At 38.1% G+C, this 19,753-nt stretch overlaps 1 protein-coding gene across 23 annotated transcripts in view; it reads left to right on the forward strand.

Annotated features, from left to right (window-relative positions):
• The window catches only part of Hex-A (Hexokinase A), a 94,498-nt gene that overhangs the window by 59,637 nt on the left and 15,108 nt on the right, over positions 1–19,753 (forward strand). For 5 of the 23 annotated variants that reach the window (XM_067093348.1, XM_067093338.1, XM_067093336.1 and 2 more), the window contains exons 2-4: positions 18,400–18,562; positions 18,898–19,034; positions 19,399–19,614. In XM_067093348.1, the coding sequence (XP_066949449.1) occupies positions 18,400–18,562; positions 18,898–19,034; positions 19,399–19,614 (516 nt within the window). Of the gene's footprint in view, positions 1–7,276; positions 7,383–12,096; positions 12,250–17,493; positions 17,539–18,399; positions 18,563–18,897; positions 19,035–19,398; positions 19,615–19,753 lie in introns of those variants that run through there. The other 18 variants (XM_067093332.1, XM_067093331.1, XM_067093333.1 and 15 more) reach the window with 13 other exon arrangements.

Below are 19,753 nucleotides of genomic sequence, written 5' to 3' on the forward strand. Positions count from 1 at the left end.
GGCTAACGACAGAGACAGGTGTTCGGAGAAAGCGCAACTTAGATCTGCCGAACAGAAGTAACAGAAATGTACTCATTCAGTCCATCCTAAAGGCCATCTTAGACGGAAAATTGCAAAATTTCGTTTCTTTCAATTTGATTCTGATTAACGCCCCTAATTGCCTCATTAAGAATGTTGTAACAGATATAGGAGATAACATACCTTTAAATGGAAGCAAGTTGCCAGATTTCGACATCTTTGGCATGGGTTCATTTCGGCCCCTTAATTTTTTTTTTTTTTTTTAGGGGGACCTCACAGACATGAAATTCTAGAAAATAAGTAAATATGATGCTATTATTCTTGTAATTAAGAAGACTTAAAGTGCACTACATTGCGAAACCATTGTCAGTTCACTAATAGTTAATTATATCTCAGTCTGTGTTACTGTAAATATGGAAGCAAAAATCTTGTAGTTTTATTTAACGAAGGAATATTGTACTTAGCTCGTCAGCTTACTCATGTTTGTTTTAACAGACATCGAAGAGACCGTATGAAGCTGTCATGAAAGACGTAAAAAAAACTCTATATTTGGGAGCTTGAGTAAGGCTTCTAAAGCTTTGTGAGGCTTCTGATGCAGCAGTGTGTTTGGTGCTAAGTAACTAGAAGGGAGCCTAATGGTGCAGAGAATAAGATTCAGAGACGTATTGTGAAATGCATCCGTGTCCTTAGGTTGTGTCAATCAAGGATTTCAAGAAGACTGGCATGCTAATTTTCAGTGCGCTCTCTCTCTCTCTCTCTCTCTCTCTCTCTCTCTCTCTCTCTCTCTCTCTCTCTCTCTCTCTCTCTCTCTCTCTCTATATATATATATATATATATATATATATATATATACATACATATAACCTTACCTTCCCTTACTTCCTAATTAGCTCCATAACCTTTAGAAGCTTGAATTTCAAGTTAACGGTCCGCGTGGACTTGTTCCATGTGAATAAGGTTCATCTTCTGAATAATAAATAAATGTATATATATATGTGTGTGTGCGTACATTTATTTATGTATTTAAATATTGATCATTCAAGAGGTCGTACCATCCCGTGATCTAATTTAAGTTTTCATTGCCTTAATGCTCTCTTTACAACCCTGGGACTTTGCCAGGTCGAGTACGTTCTTTGCGGAGGTTCACCTTGCTTGGTCGCAGAAGGGCAATGCTTACTTTAAGAAGGACATCCCTCATTGTCAGAGTGGAAGATTAATATGGCTGGTCTGATGTATTGCTTCGGAGATCGACGTCTGTGGAGAGGCTGAAATTCAGTTGGTGTTCTCCTTCCTGTTCTGTCCTTGCTCAAGTTTGTGTGCTTTCCTCGCTGGAAGCTCCCTTCTTTGCTTTTGTGTCTGTCGTCGATTTTTCCATTTTTTTATTTCACAACAAAAGACTCTGAGGGACTCTGTCATTTAGGTTAATTATAAATATTTGCTTGATGGAAAAGTTTCTGTTGTATCTAAAACAAGATTATAGCATGGCCAAAACCTACTTGTAAGAAGCCTAATTGGTCTCAAGCGCGTCTTCGCAGCAGAAAAAGTATCAGCTAAGCAAACAGTTTGATATAAACGTTGCTATTACTTCACTTCCAAAGTGATTTTATAAATCCTTCAGAGAAAGCCTCAATCCAAACATATCTCTTTTAACACCAGCGCAGAACGTAAATTTTCAACATCGCTATATTTAACTGATGACGTACTGGCGGTCTGTCTGTGAGACGATATGATAAGATAGCGAACTGTTTTAATGATTGATACACAGAAATACACACAAGGTGAACTGAAGTGCTTGAAACCTTTCAAGAAAGTATATCGAAGTTTATTTACTCGTATGTCCTTATCTGATTGTAGACTTTGCCATTAAAATAATCTGAACCCTTTCACACATGAGTTGAGATGTGTAAGATTTCTGACACCTTTATTTGCTCAGGGAAGCAGTTTGACCTTTGGGTCAAAGATGAAGAAAATGGGTTTATCTTGAGGCGTTCTGATCACTTAAGTGTGCCTTTTGGTCTCATAGTAATGATAAGATAAGCTGAGAGAGAGAGAGAGAGAGAGAGAGAGAGAGAGAGAGAGAGAGGAGGTGTAAAGGTGAGACCTGTTACTCATTAGTGTTATCATCTCACCTGTGGCGTTTTCAATCGCACCTTCCTTACCAGACTTGGAGTCACACCAGGATTTGGAATTCTCTTCCTGCTCAAGTTTTCCCTAAATTTTAATCCTTATGAGGCGATGTCGGTTTCTTCGGAGATGAACGTGACTCCCTCTCCGTCCCACCTCTCTCGTCTTCCCTGTATGTTGCCCGTCCCACCGGCCTCTGGACTTGAACATAAAAAATCCTAAACATTATTCATGGTTCACATTCACGATCTCACGGAAAGAGACATTCCTTCGATCCCGACCTTCAGTCCCGCTTTATCGGTTTCGATATTTTTTTCTCTTTTTATTAATCATTGTTCAGAATTCATTGCCAATCTCGAAGGAAGGAAGGACTTTGTATAACCTAAAAAGATTTCCTTTGTTATCACATATTGTTCGGGGGAAGGTTTTTTTATCATCATAAAATATCACCAAGGAAATAATTGCTCTGTCAGTTTCGTGAATGCCCTTAATTTTAAATTGACTAACGGTAGGATTAACACCAATCCGGAAATGATGAAATGATGAAAGAGTATAAGGGGAGTTATTTAATGTCTTTTTCTTTGTTTAAAGTTTTCTTCCAGTAACTCGAATCAAAATTTCAACCACTTTTTGACATATATTGTGGAGAATAACTCGTCAGCATTTAAAATGCATGAAGTAGTGTGAACAGTATTAACTCTTGCTTAAGATATACTGTAATAGGTTTTTTTTTCATGTTGTTATAGCATAATTTTTTAAGGAGCAAAATAATATATAGTCTACCCTATGCAAAATGACTTCAGTAACTAAATAAGCTTCGAAGACAAAGTTGTATAGTTCTCTTTTCAGCAAACATGGAAGAGAACTGAGCGATTAACCGTGGCGTGTTGTTTGTATAGCCTATTGTCTGTAAATGCCGACCAGTACTGTTTTTTACGGGTATATTCCACGTCCGTCGCCGAGAAGCGAATTGCGTAACGCATTCCATAAGGGGGGAGGGGGAGGGAAGGGTTAAGACGAACCAGTCCCTACCCTGGCCCCCTTGGATCCTCTATTTGCCGTCCGGTGACTTCTCTTATCACTGAGTTGGGGGTTTTCCGCTCGAGAGTATTGTATCCTAAATAATGTTTCTTCAGTGCTGAGTGTCTTCGATGTCCAAAAACAAACCTCCACGTGTCTTAAAGAGTAAAATAATTAAAAGGCCACTGTTGCTGCTGCTTACAATGCCCTCGAGGTTGGCGTGACAATAAACTTCACTGGCTGCGAAAATCTCCATGGAAGCAGTTTCCACTGGTACCCGCCAGACCAGGATGGTCAGTCTCTGCTTGAATTTGCTTCTCATCCTGTGTGAGGACATTAGGTACGATGATGCATTCAGTGCCCATAAGCGAGCTCCTCAAAGTCCTTCTCTTCTTGTGAACAGCCTAACTGCAGTGTTGTGATCATCTTTACAGAAGACAATAATTCCCATCCCTTAAGATTTGTTCCCGTCGGGCGGTAGTGGCATTACTCAAGGTTCTTTGCGGCGTCCCTTCGGCCCCTAGCTGCAACCCCTTTCATTCCTTTTACTTTACCTCCATTCACATCCTCATCCTTCCATCTTACTCTCCACCCTCTCCTGACAATTGACTCAAAGTGCAACTGCGAGGTTTTCCTCTTGTTACAACTTTCAAACCTCCTCTCCTCTCAATTTTCCTTCTAGCGCTGAATGACCTCGTAGGTCCCCAGCGCTTGCGTCAGGCCCGAATCTCGTATTCCGGTTCCAATTCATATTCCATGAGATTTGTTTACATTAGGTTTCCAAGAAATGAGGAAGAGGATACTCTTTCATTCTTGAAATACCGAGAAGAACGTTTTATCGTCCCTTGTTTCCGTCAAGAGAAGCCTTATGTTGCTAATCAGCAAAACGGCCTCATGTTTAAACGCAGTTTTAGTTTTATAGAACCATCAAGAGATTTTGTAATAATCGCAACAAATAATCAACGCCAAATTCTTTCTTGAAGATGTCTTTAAAAGATTCTCACCAGAAATGGTATGTAAGCAGCGTGAATTCCAGCAGAAGTCTCTCTCTCTCTCTCTCTCTCTCTCTCTCTCTCTCTCTCTCTCTCTCTCTCTCTCTCTCTCCTCTCTCATCGCTATAATTTTTATGTATCTTTTAAGAGAAATGATTATATATAATTTAATAATAAGGGGGCATTTAGGCTTCCCGAAAAGATCAATTTAAAATTGAATACAAACATTTCTAGAAACATATCTGGTAGCTTTGCTGTTAACCATATTTGCTTTCTTGATCATTTTGAGGTATCATCAACATTACCATCGCTGATATTTCGCCGACAGCGTTCTGAGCTTTTTGTATGGAGCTGTGTCAGTCTGACATGCTTATGTAAGTTCAGAACTTCGCCTGTCCTGCCGTGTAAAGGTTGGCGTGAATAATAGAACTCACTTCTCCCTGACAAAGTTTCGAGCGGAGTTGATTTGGAAAGGGCAGAGTGGGTCATGTTGCTATTATTATTGTTATTTAGATATTCAATTAATATCTTTGTTCCTACGCTTTTCTCCTTATCCAGTTTTTGTTATTTCACATCTGTCCTTATTTCTCTTCCAGTTTTCCTCTAATTTCATCAGAGTTGTCTTTGTAACTAATGTAAATTTCTTCTAAATTTGGTATTTCAAGAATGAAAGCGTATCCCCTTCCTTCCTCATTTCTTGGAAACCTGATGTAAACAAATCTTATGGAATATGAACTGGAACTGGAATACGAGATTCAGGCCTGATGCAAGCGCTGGGGACCTACGAGGTCATTCAGCGCTAAAAGGAAAATTGAGAATAAAGGAGGTTTGAAAGGTGTAACAGGAGGAAAACCTCGCAGTTGCACTCTGAATCAGTTGTCAGGAGAGAGTGGAAAGTAAGATGGAAGAATGAGGATTAAGCCCTTAGGATTTTTTCATGTCACTTTAACAGACAGGCGTCAGCTTTTCAGTGAACTTTAATAGAAATGTTTATTACTACAGTCTTTTTAACCCCCCTTACAATAAGCTTCCCGCCTGAGAAGGGAAAAAAACATATCAATATTTTAAAACACGGAAGAGATTTTTGTTGTGTTTAAAGTTAATAGCTACGTACGGGAAGTTGATCGTATGCACTCTCAGCAAATTTCCCCTCGAACGACTTTGCCTGTGCTCATATATTCATTGTTGGTATTTTATTTAAAAACTGAGCACGTGTGTCCTGGATATATATTTACGTTTAAACGTAACTAGCACGCACACTGTCTCACAAACTTACACACACGCACTCATATACATATGTGTGTACATTTATATTTTCAAAAGGGTTAAAAATATTTCTTTCATCCACCCTCGTAGGTTATTGATCGTGTATAAAGCGTTTCAATCATCTATGAAGTCCATGCATATTTCATAGATGCAAGCAGAAGCAAAGAGCCTTTCATGTTATACTTATTTTTGATGTATTGCTTGAAATACCGAAAGTTCAAGTCGCTTTCAGATCAGTGGTGAAAGCTACAACAGAAACCTCAGATCTTAAAAACTACTGAGGCTAGAGGGCTGCAAATTGGTATGTTGATCATCCACCCTCCAATCATCAAACATACCAAATTGCAGCCCTGTAGCCTCAGTAGTTTTTATTTTATTTAAGGTTACATTTAGCCATGATCGTGTGTCTGGCAACGCTATAGCACGAGACCACCGAAAGATAGATCTATTTTCGGTGGCCTTGATTATACGCTGTACAGAAAACTCGATTGCTCGGCGCATTTTATACTTGTTTGCTATAGTCATTGCATGCATTCACAGATATACAGTATTTTCCCAACAAGATTAGAAGTTACGTCTCTGAGCCTTCTCGTTATCGTAGGAGTCCTTGTGTTAATCCTAAAAGGCGCAGGATGTGCAGCTAAGTGACTCCTATAAGGATATTGAATCAGGATTCTGCTGAGGTTGATATTAAGCTGCAACGGGATCTGTTCGCTTGAGTGGCAGAGTTTGGCATTTGTTTGACCTGAAGAGTGGGTGGTGACATTCGATGGTAGTCTTCCCCTCTCTCTAGAATCCCCATGATGCTGCCTCTCTCTCTCTCTCTCTCTCTCTCTCTCTCTCTCTCTCTCTCTCTCTCTCTCTCTCTATATATATATATATATATATATATATATATATATATATATATATATATATATATATATATATATATATATATATATATATATATATATACAGTTTCAAAGGAAGTTTTAACCTTCCGATTCTCTGCCAGTATTTCTGGATGAAGCTGCTAGCCCCATGCCCTTGACTTACCCTAGATATAACCAAACAACGTCTAGAGGCCACCAGTTACGCAATTCACCGCGTGGGTGTGGGATGGAGAAAATCTCCCCCACACGATAGAGAGAGAGAGAGAGAGAGAGAGAGAGAAATTCTCGTGTGGGCTGATTCTCTCTCATGCACTCTATCACGCACTGACAAGGGAGTTAGTTTTCCGTTTCCCCGACTCAAGTGCTGGGAGAGAGCTGATGTTCTCTCTCTCTCTCTCTCTCTCTCTCTCTCTCTCTCTCTCTCTCTCTCTCTCTCTCCATTAACACGGGGACAATCAAGCCATGCTATGGTAAATGTAACCAATGATTTATTGGCGTCATTATATGCGGAGGCACAAACCTCGTAAAACTCAGTTAGCTAGTCCTATTGATGTTTCGAATTTTATTTTCTCTCCTCGAATATCCTTGCACCGTCCAGCTCTTGGCTTCAGGCGTTTAGTAACTTCCAAGTGATCCTTTCACCAGTAAAGTAAGAAAATATGTGCAAGCAATAAGGGTTTCTCGGTATCGCCTAGCTGGAGTTTAACGCGAACTTGACGCAAGATCCTCTCCAAGTGGGCCGAGTGTGAAAAGTCCCAAAAGCTGAGAGCTCTCGAGATTGGAAGCTGATCGTGTTAATCTCGATTTCCGTCCTTATGTAGCGGCTTTTGGCAATAATTGCGGAAGTACCAGTGTAATAATGACTAGTCTCGTAATCATATTTAGGCGAATGTTGTAGAATCCCGTCATCCCGATATTCCCCGAATGAGATGATGCAAGCCCCATACCCCTCACCCCTCCAGCGAGTCGTCCCCCTTTCCTCCGGCTGCCCTGTGTGACGAAATTATGGAACTGGCAACTCTGCGTAAACGATAAGAAGCGGTGCCGGCCGCAGAGTCGATGTAGTCTGCTACTAACTGTTGGTAAGGTGAGAAGTGTCACTGGCGGAATGTTGTGCTTGTGCTGATTCGTGTATCAACACTCGAGAGATTAAGAACAAAGGCACCATTAAAGCTATTTAGAAAAAAAAATCTGCTGTGACTGTTTGTGAACTCTGGGGAAAAACTGATCGAGCGAACTGCTCTGTGAAAGGCAAATGCCGGCATTCAAGAATTTTTTTCATTCACCGAAACATAAGCGTATGAAAATCAAAGGCACAGTCTTTGATGCCTCAGTAACGCGTAACGCGGTTTATGTCGCTCCCCTGAAGCCAAGATCACCAGTTGCAATTATCTTCCAATTCTGGTAATCGGCAGACATTTGTGCAAAAGCAACTTACCTATTCTCGAATTTCTGTATTCTGCAAGAAAGTTGTTGTCGACCTATTTTCTTTTATCTCGGAAATACAGGCTAGGGAACGCGCATTCTTACGTGGTTCCAAACTAACGAAAAATCAAGCGTTATCACTCCAGTTCGTATGCGTTATGTTGAGTTTTCCTCTCATGCAAGTTTCAGTACGTACTCTGCGAAAATGGGGCTTTATTGATTTTTGCCTTGTCCTAGTTCCGACCTTCAAGTAACAGGAGGTCACGCAAACCAGCCACGGTTGTGGTGGGGAAAGTACTCCGCTCTCTATTTGTCTGTGGTCATGTTATTTCATTCAGCATATCTACAGTAGCCTACATTTCACTTGACCAAAATGCTTCTTTTAGTCTATACAGTTGATGCGTTGGCGTGCAGGGTAATATTCATGATAAGTTTCACGTATCAGTAATGATCCTCCGTCAACTCGAAGTAAATGGCCATAACGTACATGGCATTTAATTTTAAACGCGTTAGTAAAGTTTCTTTCAGTTGAAAATGGATTACTTCAAGTACAGTTCTTTTGATGATGAGATAACACAAAGAAATCGTAATACTTTTTATCCTTATTTGTCCGACTGTAGGCGTGTCTATGATATACTGAAACATTCCCTGTGCCTTCGACTAGTTTACACTCAAGCATTTAGTATTGGTTTCCGTGGCCTTGGAAATTAATACTCTGAATAACAGTATAGATTGAGTTAAAGATTATTGCTCCGAGCCGTGTCATTTCCGGCAAACGTAATGCTTCAAGAGATAGATTAGTTGTATGCGTGGCAGTGCTCTTGAAAAAAAAAAAAAAAAAGGCGTGTCGTGTTTGTATACAGTATGCTGTGGTTCTAATATTTTTGGTAACTTTACAGTTTACAGTACGTGTTTATGATAGTTAATGAGTTAATGATCATACTGTAGGTTGTAATTTATTCAGGAGTGTGGGCATTGTCCTCGATTCTTTGAATTCTCGTGAAAACCGGTAAATCATACCTAGTCTGAGGTACTATGCATAAACAATAAATAAACAAATCAATCGAATGAAGGTGTAGGGAGAAGACTGAACCGGTATGAAACAGGTGTTTCACTCGTACAGGTGTGCACAGGTGTATGGAAATGTTGGAATCAATGACAGCTTCACTTGTGACCGGTTACCAACTGCCACCTCATAATGTCAGTAGCTTTGCTGATCCAAGGTCCCTGAACACTGCTTTTCTATATACTTATTGAATTTTTCTTCTTCTTTTTTTTTGGAGGGGAGGCTTTGCCATAAACATACACAGTTTGATAGACCTTTGAGTGTATTATTACATATAAACATTTGATAAATATATTTTAACAGTATAGTGTTTAAACTGCTTGAATATTCTGAATTAGTACGAGATTTTACTTGAATGTTGTTCATATAATGTATTAATCAAAATTAGCCTAGATCCCTTAGTCACGAATTTCAGTGAATGCGGATTTATTTAATATCATAGTTTACTTGATATTCGTATTAAGTTTCATTTTAACCGCTTGTGGAACAAATAAAACTGGAAAGACAGCCATTTAAGAGTACGATATTTTACCTAATGTGGCAGAGCTTGTAAGAACGAGAATCGATGCAAGAACCCAAGGACTTTTATGTAATCCCTACTCGCGGTGGAAAGTATCAAAAGTATCAGTCACTTATATCACATTATCGGATATTTCCTTTGTATATTAGTTAAAATCGATCGACCTCGAGTTGAGATTAGCTTCTATTCCCTAATTCACTTCCTCTTTTTAACGGCAAGAAAGTCAAGTACCAATCAAAAAAGAGTGTCAAGGGGGAACGTTATCTAATCTCAGAACGGGAAATGATTCTGAAATGAACGTATCAGATCCGTGAAAGGTGTTGTACACTTTGCAGCAATACAAATTAAACGCCGGATGCCTGCAGCTGCCTTCTCAAGCCCGGAAAGGTCGAGCAAAATCCCTATCTGGTAACACCCCAGTTGCGGTTGCCCCACGCCTCCACATTCCTTTCTCCTATTGGTTACCTCCGTCCCCAGTAATGATAAACTCGCGAAATATTGGCCGGTTTTTTAGGGTGTTCAGTCTGGGTGTAAGGTCAAACACAGCCTAAAGGAAATGTAACAGCAGGCTTCAGGCCAGTCATGGTCTTGGCAGAGAGGGACAGATGAGGTGTGATAGCGAAGCCGTAAAATTTAGGTCTAGGATAACTGGTAACGGAGAGTCCGTTAGGCATTCCTCTAGACCTTGTGTCACTCGAAGGAATTCTGCTTGCGAAGTAATCTTTATGGTGTTTAGGAGGGACATTTATTTTTCAATATATTAAAGAATAAATCGGTGTTATTTCCTTATAATGTGGCTTTCCTGCCAGTGTCCATTTTTCCTTATTCTGAAGACCATTTTACTATCCAACAAGTAACATATGTAGAAGCAAGAAGGGGAACATTCCCATCTCGGTAGAATTATTTTTAGAGTCACATTTCGTAACTTGAAACACCTAGCTTGACTAGTAAGACTGGTTCGATAGAGTACTTCCCCTTTGTAGAACTTGTTGCTCGCTATTGCTATGGAACCTCCTGCTCCCGTAACTGGTTTGATTTCCTCGTTATTACGGCATGAGACTCGAATAATTCACTTGAATATACTCGTCAGTTTCCATAGTGCTTTTGCTCTCTGGTGTGAAATTTACAAGACTGCACATGTGCTGTACGAAAACAACGAAAACACGATCATATATATGACTTTCTCATTTAAAATTGCTTATATGTGATTAAGCTCCTTGTGCAGACAACTTCCATAGCACTAGTTGATTCATACGCCTACGCTGAAGCCTCACGGTCGGACCCCCACACACACACACACATACCCACACACACACACTTGCCGTTCACCTCTATCTGCATAGACTCCCGCTTCCGGAATGTAGAGGCCCTTCTTTCCACCACCCCTCTCGCCCCATCCTTCATTCGTGTCTAGGTCTTTCCTCTTCCCTTCTAACACTTTTCAAATGTACAGTACACTTTTCACGTACATCACCCTTCATTGTTTGTAGGTGCCAAACTATTTAAGAAACACTGGTCTGTCATTACACATAAACTGTACTGTATTCCAATCCCTTGTATCTCCACATTTCTCGCCCTTTTAATTCTTCTTATACTCCGGAATCAATTCTCCTCTACAACTTCAACCTATTTTTCTCATTTGCATTTGGCATCCACACTTACATTCATTTTTGGCATATGCATACGTGGCTCTCTCTCTCTCTCTCTCTCTCTCTCTCTCTCTCTCTCTCTCTCTCTCTCTCTCTATATATATATATATATATATATATATATATATATATATATATATATATATATATATATATATTGAATTCCTGTAGAATGATAAGCCACCGCATTCGAAAAGATTGTAGCATACATCGAAGACCTATAAATTGTTGAACCCACGCTGTTCATTTACAAAAGCAGTTTTTTTATTAATAAAAGCGATAATTAACATTAAATATAACAAGGAAAAACAACTAGTTTACATACGATATATACAACATAAAATAAGTTAAAAATGTGGAAAAACAAGATTCGCCGTGAATCCCATTTTGATGCTCTTTGTTAAATAAGAAAGTTCCACCATTACTATCTCGACGTTACCCTTTGTAATAATACTCTGAAGCCATAAATGATGAAATGGGTGTTACGTGACTGTCCTTGCAATATTGTCTGGTTGGCTTCTAGACAACATTGTTAGGTTATATTATTTTAACTCCAACTTTAACTTAGGTGACTTGAAAATATTATAGATAGGTAATATGAAAGTAAGATTAGAACTATAGAATCGAGTTTAGTTATAAAATGTTGTGTTGTACAATACATATATATATATATATATATATATATATATATATATATTATATATATGTGTATATATATATATATATATATATATATATATATATATATATTATATATAGTTAATGGAACTGAATAATATAATCCCAAGTAGACAAGCTGTGCACAGTTCGGCCAGCGAAGTGTCTGCTGACGTCGTTGTAACACAACAAAAACTGGGGTCTTTCCGAGCCTGCAAGGACGGCTGGATGCCTTTGAACTAAAACACAATGAAAACAAACGGGAATAAGAAAATAAAAATTATAACCTCAACAAGTACATAATTTTATATATTTATGTATAATTATATAATTTATATGTATATATTTATTACTATTATTATTTTTTTTATTTTTTTATTTTTAATGCGAAGCAGCAGATTTTTCCAGTCAAATGCGTTTCACATAATTATTTTTATATGAACTCATAATTATACTAAATAAAGTGGTGTATATTCGTTTACAGAAAACTAACAATCAGTGGTACAGAGACTAAAGAAAAAGGTGCTCCAATAAAATTGTTATTAATTTGAAAACTAGACCGGTGTGAACTTGATAACAATCAGTGAAAAACTCACGTGTTATCTCGCTGCCAGTACCTACCATGACTACGAAGAAGGTAAGATGTTTTTTACGTTAACAAACAAACAAACAGACGCACACATACATATATATATACACATACATATATATATACACATACATATACATATATTACATAATCCAAGTGGGCTGTTAAACATCCATGTATACAGAACTAAATACAAACATTCACCTGTAAATTGTGTATGTGTCTAGTATGTACGTATATAGTTGCAAGGTCTTATCTTCCAGACCCCAGTGCGCAGAAGCTGGCTCTAATTGAACACACCAGTGTGTCTGAGTTAATTCAAAATGTCTTGTGTAAATTTGAGAGTCAGGCCATATTGCCGATCAAACGGGGATCAGTTACCTAACACTTGCAATGCATTCCATGTAGTTTTGCAAGGAGTCTTCTGCACCATGATTTTTATGTTTCTCTCTCTCTCTCTCTCTCTCTCTCTCTCTCTCTCTCTCTCTCTCTCTCTCGAGTTTTTTAACAGATGCGATTACAAAGAGTTAAAATATTTGGCTTCATGTTGACATGAAAATCTGTAAGGTACTAAAAAATGATTGTGTATGTGTGTGCCCGCTCGTGAAAGAGAGAGAGAGAGAGAGAGAGAGAGAGAGAGAGAGAGAGAGAGAGAGAGAGATTTACTATATCGATAAGATAGCCTAATCTTTGTAAGTGGTAAAGGGAGTGGTCCTGATAGAAGTAGAAACTCCACAAACAGAAAGGTCAAAAGAAAGCATAGTTAGATTATCGAAATTTGATAAATCCAGAAGTGGATGTCTCGAGTTCTTTTGCGAGCAGAAGTTAATAATATTTATACTATTCAGCTGTGGTCATATTTACATTTTGATTCCTTGATCAACGGAGGGGGGTTGAATTAAAGTTTGATAGATGAAGATGTTCCTTAAGTTTTTGTGGTAAAATAAAAATGACAACTATTCTCCATTAACTTTGACGCTTTACAACTGTAAAGGATACTTTTTCTAACGCTAAAAATAACTTTATCCCATCCGGCTTTATTGAATAAATTTTTGGGATAATTTAAAAACTGAAGTATGAATCTATTACCTTTGAAAACTAGTGGTCATATTGCTCATGAAAAGTGCAGTCTCTCTCTCTCTCTCTCTCTCTCTCTCTCTCTCTCTCTCTCTCTCTCTCTCTCTCTCTCTCTCCTTGAACCGGCCGGGAAGAGAAACAGTATGGGCGTGTGTCCTTGAAATTCCAGAATGTCTCTGTTACCTTCATCACTGAATTATGCAGATGGCTTTTGTTGACTGTTGAGGGTCGCAGATTGAGGTGGAGAGAGAGAGAGAGAGAGAGAGAGAATATAATAAGACGTCTTGATACTATACGTCTCTAGATAGATATAAACGAGCATAGATTTATGGGTACATATTATGGATGTATAAATGATCTGAATGTATGTATGTATGTATGTATATATGTGTGCTTGTGTGTGTGTATTTGTGTCTGTTTTGTTGGAATTTGCCCACGAGAAACAGAAACAGGAATTTTGCTTACGAATGCAGAAATAAGCACGCGTCACCTTTCTTTTCTGGATGTATGCCTTTCACAAGGACTTACTAGGCTATACGGTAGAGAATTCAAGCTACCATAGAGTTTAATATAATCTGTGAGCCGCCACGTCTATTATTTCTGCAGGATTTCCTTCCTTCAGTATATAGTGAATATCAACACTGTGTTCATGCTTTTTTTTTTTTTTTTTGTATATTGAAGAGCGAAATCTAACCGTTCAAGATGACAGACATTCTTCTGAATTCTTTCTTGCAGGAGAGCGTCTGTTTATTTTACAAAATAAAAACACGTACGTACAATAACATTGATGCAAAATATGCAGAATAGAAGTTATATTCGCTGTGAGTATGCAGAGTTGTGTAGCTGCTGCTACAGAATGGGCATAGTACTTACATTGGCAGAATGAATATTTCTTCTCGGATTATTTTTAGCATTAGTCCAAGATCGGAGTTCTGTTAATCTTGGACGAGCAAGTTTGTGGCCTTCGTCAACATGAACAAACATACAGGGACCCGGCGCCTTAGTATGCTTCTGGAGAACGTGCATCTCATGTGATCCCTACGTGGAGAGAGAGAGAGAGAGAGAGAGAGAGAGAGAGAGAGAGTACCTCAAAATCCCTTTGGACAGTACAAAAGTTTAACAGGAATTGGTACAGTCGGTATCTTTTGCTTAATTTTGATAAGTATGAATAATTGTACAAGGACTGCCGTTCCGCCTTGCAGAGACCTGTTACTGTGCCTGAACTATATAACATTGTTATTGTTACCTTTCCTTTCATAATCAAAATATATCGTAACTATAAATTTTTGATCAATAAATCTGCGGCTTCAGTTATCACACACAGCAACGTAGAACGGGAATTTGCCTCGTCTTCATAAAAAGGGGTCGAACTACTAGGACTTCAGTCAAGGACGGAGGCCTCGTTAACCGCTTGGTTGTAAATTCATTATTTAGCATAATTCAGCAGGGGCTCTTGGCGCCAGAGAGGGAGGATGGTTTAATTGTTGTTCGTGCTTGAAGGATATATTATAATCCGTCCTCTTTAGCATCACAATTAACTTGACATGTTTTTCCCAGTCTTGGAAGTTTTATCTTTTGATTGATCACTTGTTTGTTACTGCTGATAAGTCTGCCTCAAAACTCTTGAGTTGTCCTTTTCTCTCCGCAGTGTCCCACTGTCAGATAATTTGATTTTCGTCAGCTTCACATATGCATTTCGTAAATAATTAAAAGTTATTTTATCTTCACGTTGTTGTGATGCCCCATTAAAATTGATGTTGGAGACGGGTAGGGGTCAGGTGAGAAACGTTGTATTGAACGTTAGAAAACCATTGCAAGTAGGATGCAGTAGTATCTTGAAACTGTGTCTGAGAGGAGAGAGAGAGAGAGAGAGAGCAGTGAATGTTCTTCCTTCCGCTATTCAATAAGTTTTGAATAAGAACTCTATACAATCATGAAATTAAAATCTATCCATTTACAAAATGAAGACGTGTCACCCTCTGCAGCTAAATCCAAGAAATTCATGGTAGGATGACTGGCAAAATTCTTGGATGGTATTAACATTAAATTCTCTCGTTCTTGGAGCCGCCGTGCGAAGGCTGTATATATTTTGGCACTTGATTTAAGAAAAAAAATGGAATAACTGTAAATATGTGCCTGCAATGACTGATGATTAATCAGCAGATGCGACGAACATTACAATATCTGAGCAGCATCAACGAGAGAACGTAAGAACAGTGTAGTCAATGGTACACAGTTCAGTTTGTTTACGCTCAAGTTGAAGGCTACGACGCTTGGTCTGTGTACAGTGATTTTGTGCCAGTATTTGAACAATGTTTATTTCGGGGGTGTAGGAAGCCTCTGTAACCTTGAATTTCAAGCTTCTGTTGTTGTTCCGGAATCCTCTTTGGTTGTTCTGTTATTTTCTTATAGATTAGTGTAATTATTTTTGCCGACGTTGCCTTTGATTCAAGATCAATTCATTGTTGAATCTAAAGTTTTTTATTGTGAAAATTTCCCAGTGGTTGGACTGCATGTTGGGTAATATATCAGGAATGAATAATATATCAGTGTAGGATCAAATTGTTTCTTCAAAGTCAGTGAAAACGGAGCGAGGAAGAGAATTCCAAAGCTTGCTCTTGAATTTTCGTAATGTTCTCCAGAATTTATCGCTCATTAGTAACTGTAGACTGATACGCCAACAGCGGAGGTCTGCGCCAGCCTGTGGAACATGACTAAAGGTGCACTGTGCTAATGGCGCTTGGGATAGTGCGTTCAGAATCAAAGGAATAGAAAGGTGGCCATGAACACGTTCGTCTGAATATTTTCTTGTTTCTTTGGCCAGCAAAAGCTAACATGAATCCATTAGTAGGTGCAGTAGGATTATAAATTTTTATGCGTTTACTCTCTATATATATATGTGTACATATATATATATATATATATATATATATATATATATATATATATATATATATATATATATATATATATATATACACACAGATCTATATATAGATAAGTCTACAATAACATTTTCTACATTATATAAGGAAAACTGGCCAGATTTAGTTTAGCAACACCTTAGCAGCCATAGGGCTAATACCCCTCCCACTGTCCCATGGTAGGATTACTGAGGTCTCTTGTAAAGGTTCCAACACGCTAGCTCGAGGAACACCGAAAATATATGAAAGTTCGGGAGCCAGAGCAACTCGTAAACCGTTTGACGCTTGTGTTCACTATCTCGTCAGAGTCCTCTGTCAAAGGTTTTGCGAAATGGTAGAACATCAGTAGATAATACGGTGCTTTCAAGAGAGAGGGCTTCCGTACTGTGTACTGTGTATGTGTGACTCAGTGTCAGAAAAAGCCATAAATATTTCACTTATAACGGCTTTTCTCATATCATGTCTGGCATATACGCGCAATGCATTCGTTATCGTGTTCGAGTGTCTGAAGAGGTTCCTTGCTCGTCATCTGGTTATCAGCATATTGCTTCAAGAACCGGTTTCTCTCTGTAATAATAATAATAATAATAATAATAATAATAATAATAATAATAATAGGAACACTAGGTACGATCCCTAGATCCCTGGAAAGGAACCGGAAAAAACTAGATGCCGAAGTAGCTCCAGGACTCCTAAGGAGGAAGGATGCAACCCGGAATCCCACACTACAAATGCCAGCCGGTCGAATAGGATGGCCGACATAGAAAACAAAATAATAATAATAATAAAACTTGAACATCATGTTTATCATGATAACTTGTACCACTGCATCTAATTATGCAAATGGGTTGCTATGTTAAGCAGATACGGCGACGTAGTGTAGAGTTCATAAAGCAAAAATTTAGATTGTTTTAGCAGTCCGGATGATACCACCACCCGCCGTGTTGCTGCGCATCTAAAGTATAAAATTTCTTATTCAGTCGCCAATTGTGACAAGAGTGTTCTGATGATTCTGGTATTCTAGTTGTTTTCAATTTTAATACATATTTGTATATTTTGTTTATTTTCCTGGTCAGAGGTAGATCATGAGCAGTACTCTAACAAGTTAATATTTATTTGGTTTGGTATTCGTTTAAGCAACTGTTGAATTAGAAAAAGCTAATTTAATTTTTTGCACGATATTCATTCTTATTTTACTTTAGTGGATTAATGTCTGTTCATTTTTTAGCTAGCCTTTTAAATTGACAGTGAATTTTCTGAGACTGTTCACTAGTTATGTTTTTATTTTTAGGACGATGACGTTTCTCGTTACTTCACGTCTCCTCCGGCCCCTCTGGTATTGGGTGTTCACTTGCTCCTTTGTGTTCCCATTATTTCTTTATTAACAGCTGCTTGCATGACTTTCACTAACAGATTTCTTGGCAGTTTCTCAGCTGCGTGTGATAGTTATATATATATTATTTTTGTTGGTTTGGACCCTACTAAACATAGCTAAGAAAATATATGTATATGTATATATACATATATACATACATATATATACACAGTATATATACACCATTGTATATGTACAGTACATGTATTACATCCTAATCCAAAACTGAATTTAAAAACGAGACGAAATTCAGTTAATCAAAGATATTTATTTATCTTATATTTAGAGAACACTTTCATCTGACTAACATGTTTGTTTGGCTAATAATTTTTGTGTTTGGCGTTCAATATATATATTATATATATATATATATATATATATATATATATATATATATATATATATATATATATATATGTATGTGTGTGTGTGTATATATATATATTGTGTGTGTGTGTGTGTGTGTGTCCCTCATGGGAGGGGAGTTCAAGTAGAGCACATGATTTTGGAATGACGTATTTTTATTTCTTGGTTTACTTAGCTTATCAGGTCTTGATAATTTTTGCAATAATCATCCCTTACTATAGAAAGAAAAATTCTGTTCTTTTATCAAACAAGAGAACTTTCCTTGCTTTTGGCAGAGTTCATTTCCACAGAAAAGGTTTTGAATGATGAGTCTAAATAATGTTTCTGGTCACCCGATGAACAAAAGCAATTGTACGAGTTTGACTTAGCATGTGGTTAACCTGCATTATAGTTTTAGAGTGAAGTGTATTGCCTCCTTGTCACAGTCCAATCATGGTTTTTCTTTCTCCTCCTAAGGTTAGAGAAATCTGCGAGGAGTTAATTCTCAGCCAAGAGAATCTGAAGGAAGTGTGCGATGTTCTGCACGAAGAACTCAACAAGGGCCTGGGCAAGGATACAAATCCTGAAGCCACCATCAAATGTTTCCCGACCTACGTCAGGGAACTTCCCAATGGCAAAGGTAAGACCCTTCTTGAATAAAAAGGATATATGTTTTATTTACTTATAAAGCAACGCACCTTTTATAATAATTGAGTAACGTAACATAGTATATCAAGCCGTTTCAGTTCACCAGTTTATGAAAGGGTTAGTTGGACTTGTAATTACAGAATATGCAATGTTTTAGGTCTTCGCATCCTCAAACAGTACAGAACTTTTCTAAGATGAAGTGCTTTTTTTAAATCTTCGTGTATCCTGAAATGGCCCTTTTGTCTTTTTATTACGCTGAACGTTTGAGCTTGTGGATAGGATGATTTGGAATGAATCGAGATATTCAGGACATTATTCTGTTTTCAGAGAAGGGAAGATTCCTCGCCCTGGACCTTGGCGGGACCAATTTCCGAGTTCTGTTAATTCAACTGGGCGAGAAATGCTCCATGGACAGCAGGATCTACGCTGTGCCGCAACCGATTATGGTTGGACCAGGAGATGGGGTAAGAATGAGTTCATTACATTTGACCGTTTAATTTCCTTATCATTGATTAATGAAAATATTGGGCTGACCATTGCTCCGTTGGTTACATCTTACAATTAGATGCAGGGCACCCAACTTACTTGATATTAGAATATTCAAATGAGTTTTTCAATTGCACGTTAAGAGAGTAATTAAGAAAATTTATGTAAAGAATTCACATGGAGAAAACAGTTCCCAGAAGAAAATGAGAGTTAATTCAAATAGATTCAAATATTCTTGCTGCATTTGTATTAATGTAATAAATTCAATTGCAAGCCACTAAGAGACAATTTTGTGTTTAATCAGTTTGTCCTTTCCATTAACATTATCTTTTTTCCCAACAGCTCTTTGACCACATAGCCGAATGCTTGGCCAGCTTCATTAAAGAACGTGAATTAGGAGACGAACTTCTCCCATTAGGCTTCACGTTCAGTTTTCCCTGCAAGCAGGAAGGGCTGACGAAGGCTCGTTTGGCGCGCTGGACCAAAGGATTCAAATGCGCTGGCGTGGAGGGTAGGGATGTTGTCGAGTTGCTCAAGGCAGCCATTGCAAGAAGAGGGGTAAGTTTCAGTTCACTATGATATGGGTTCATTGGAAAAGACACTTTGTATTTGCAATGAGTAATTTATCATTCTTCTTCTTCTTTTAATGTGCTTGTTTTCCCATTTGTATGGGGTAAACACGATTCATTCTTTGAAG

This window comes from Macrobrachium rosenbergii, chromosome 50 (genome assembly GCF_040412425.1).
Source record: "Macrobrachium rosenbergii isolate ZJJX-2024 chromosome 50, ASM4041242v1, whole genome shotgun sequence".
Classification (NCBI taxonomy): Eukaryota; Metazoa; Arthropoda; class Malacostraca; order Decapoda; family Palaemonidae; genus Macrobrachium; species Macrobrachium rosenbergii.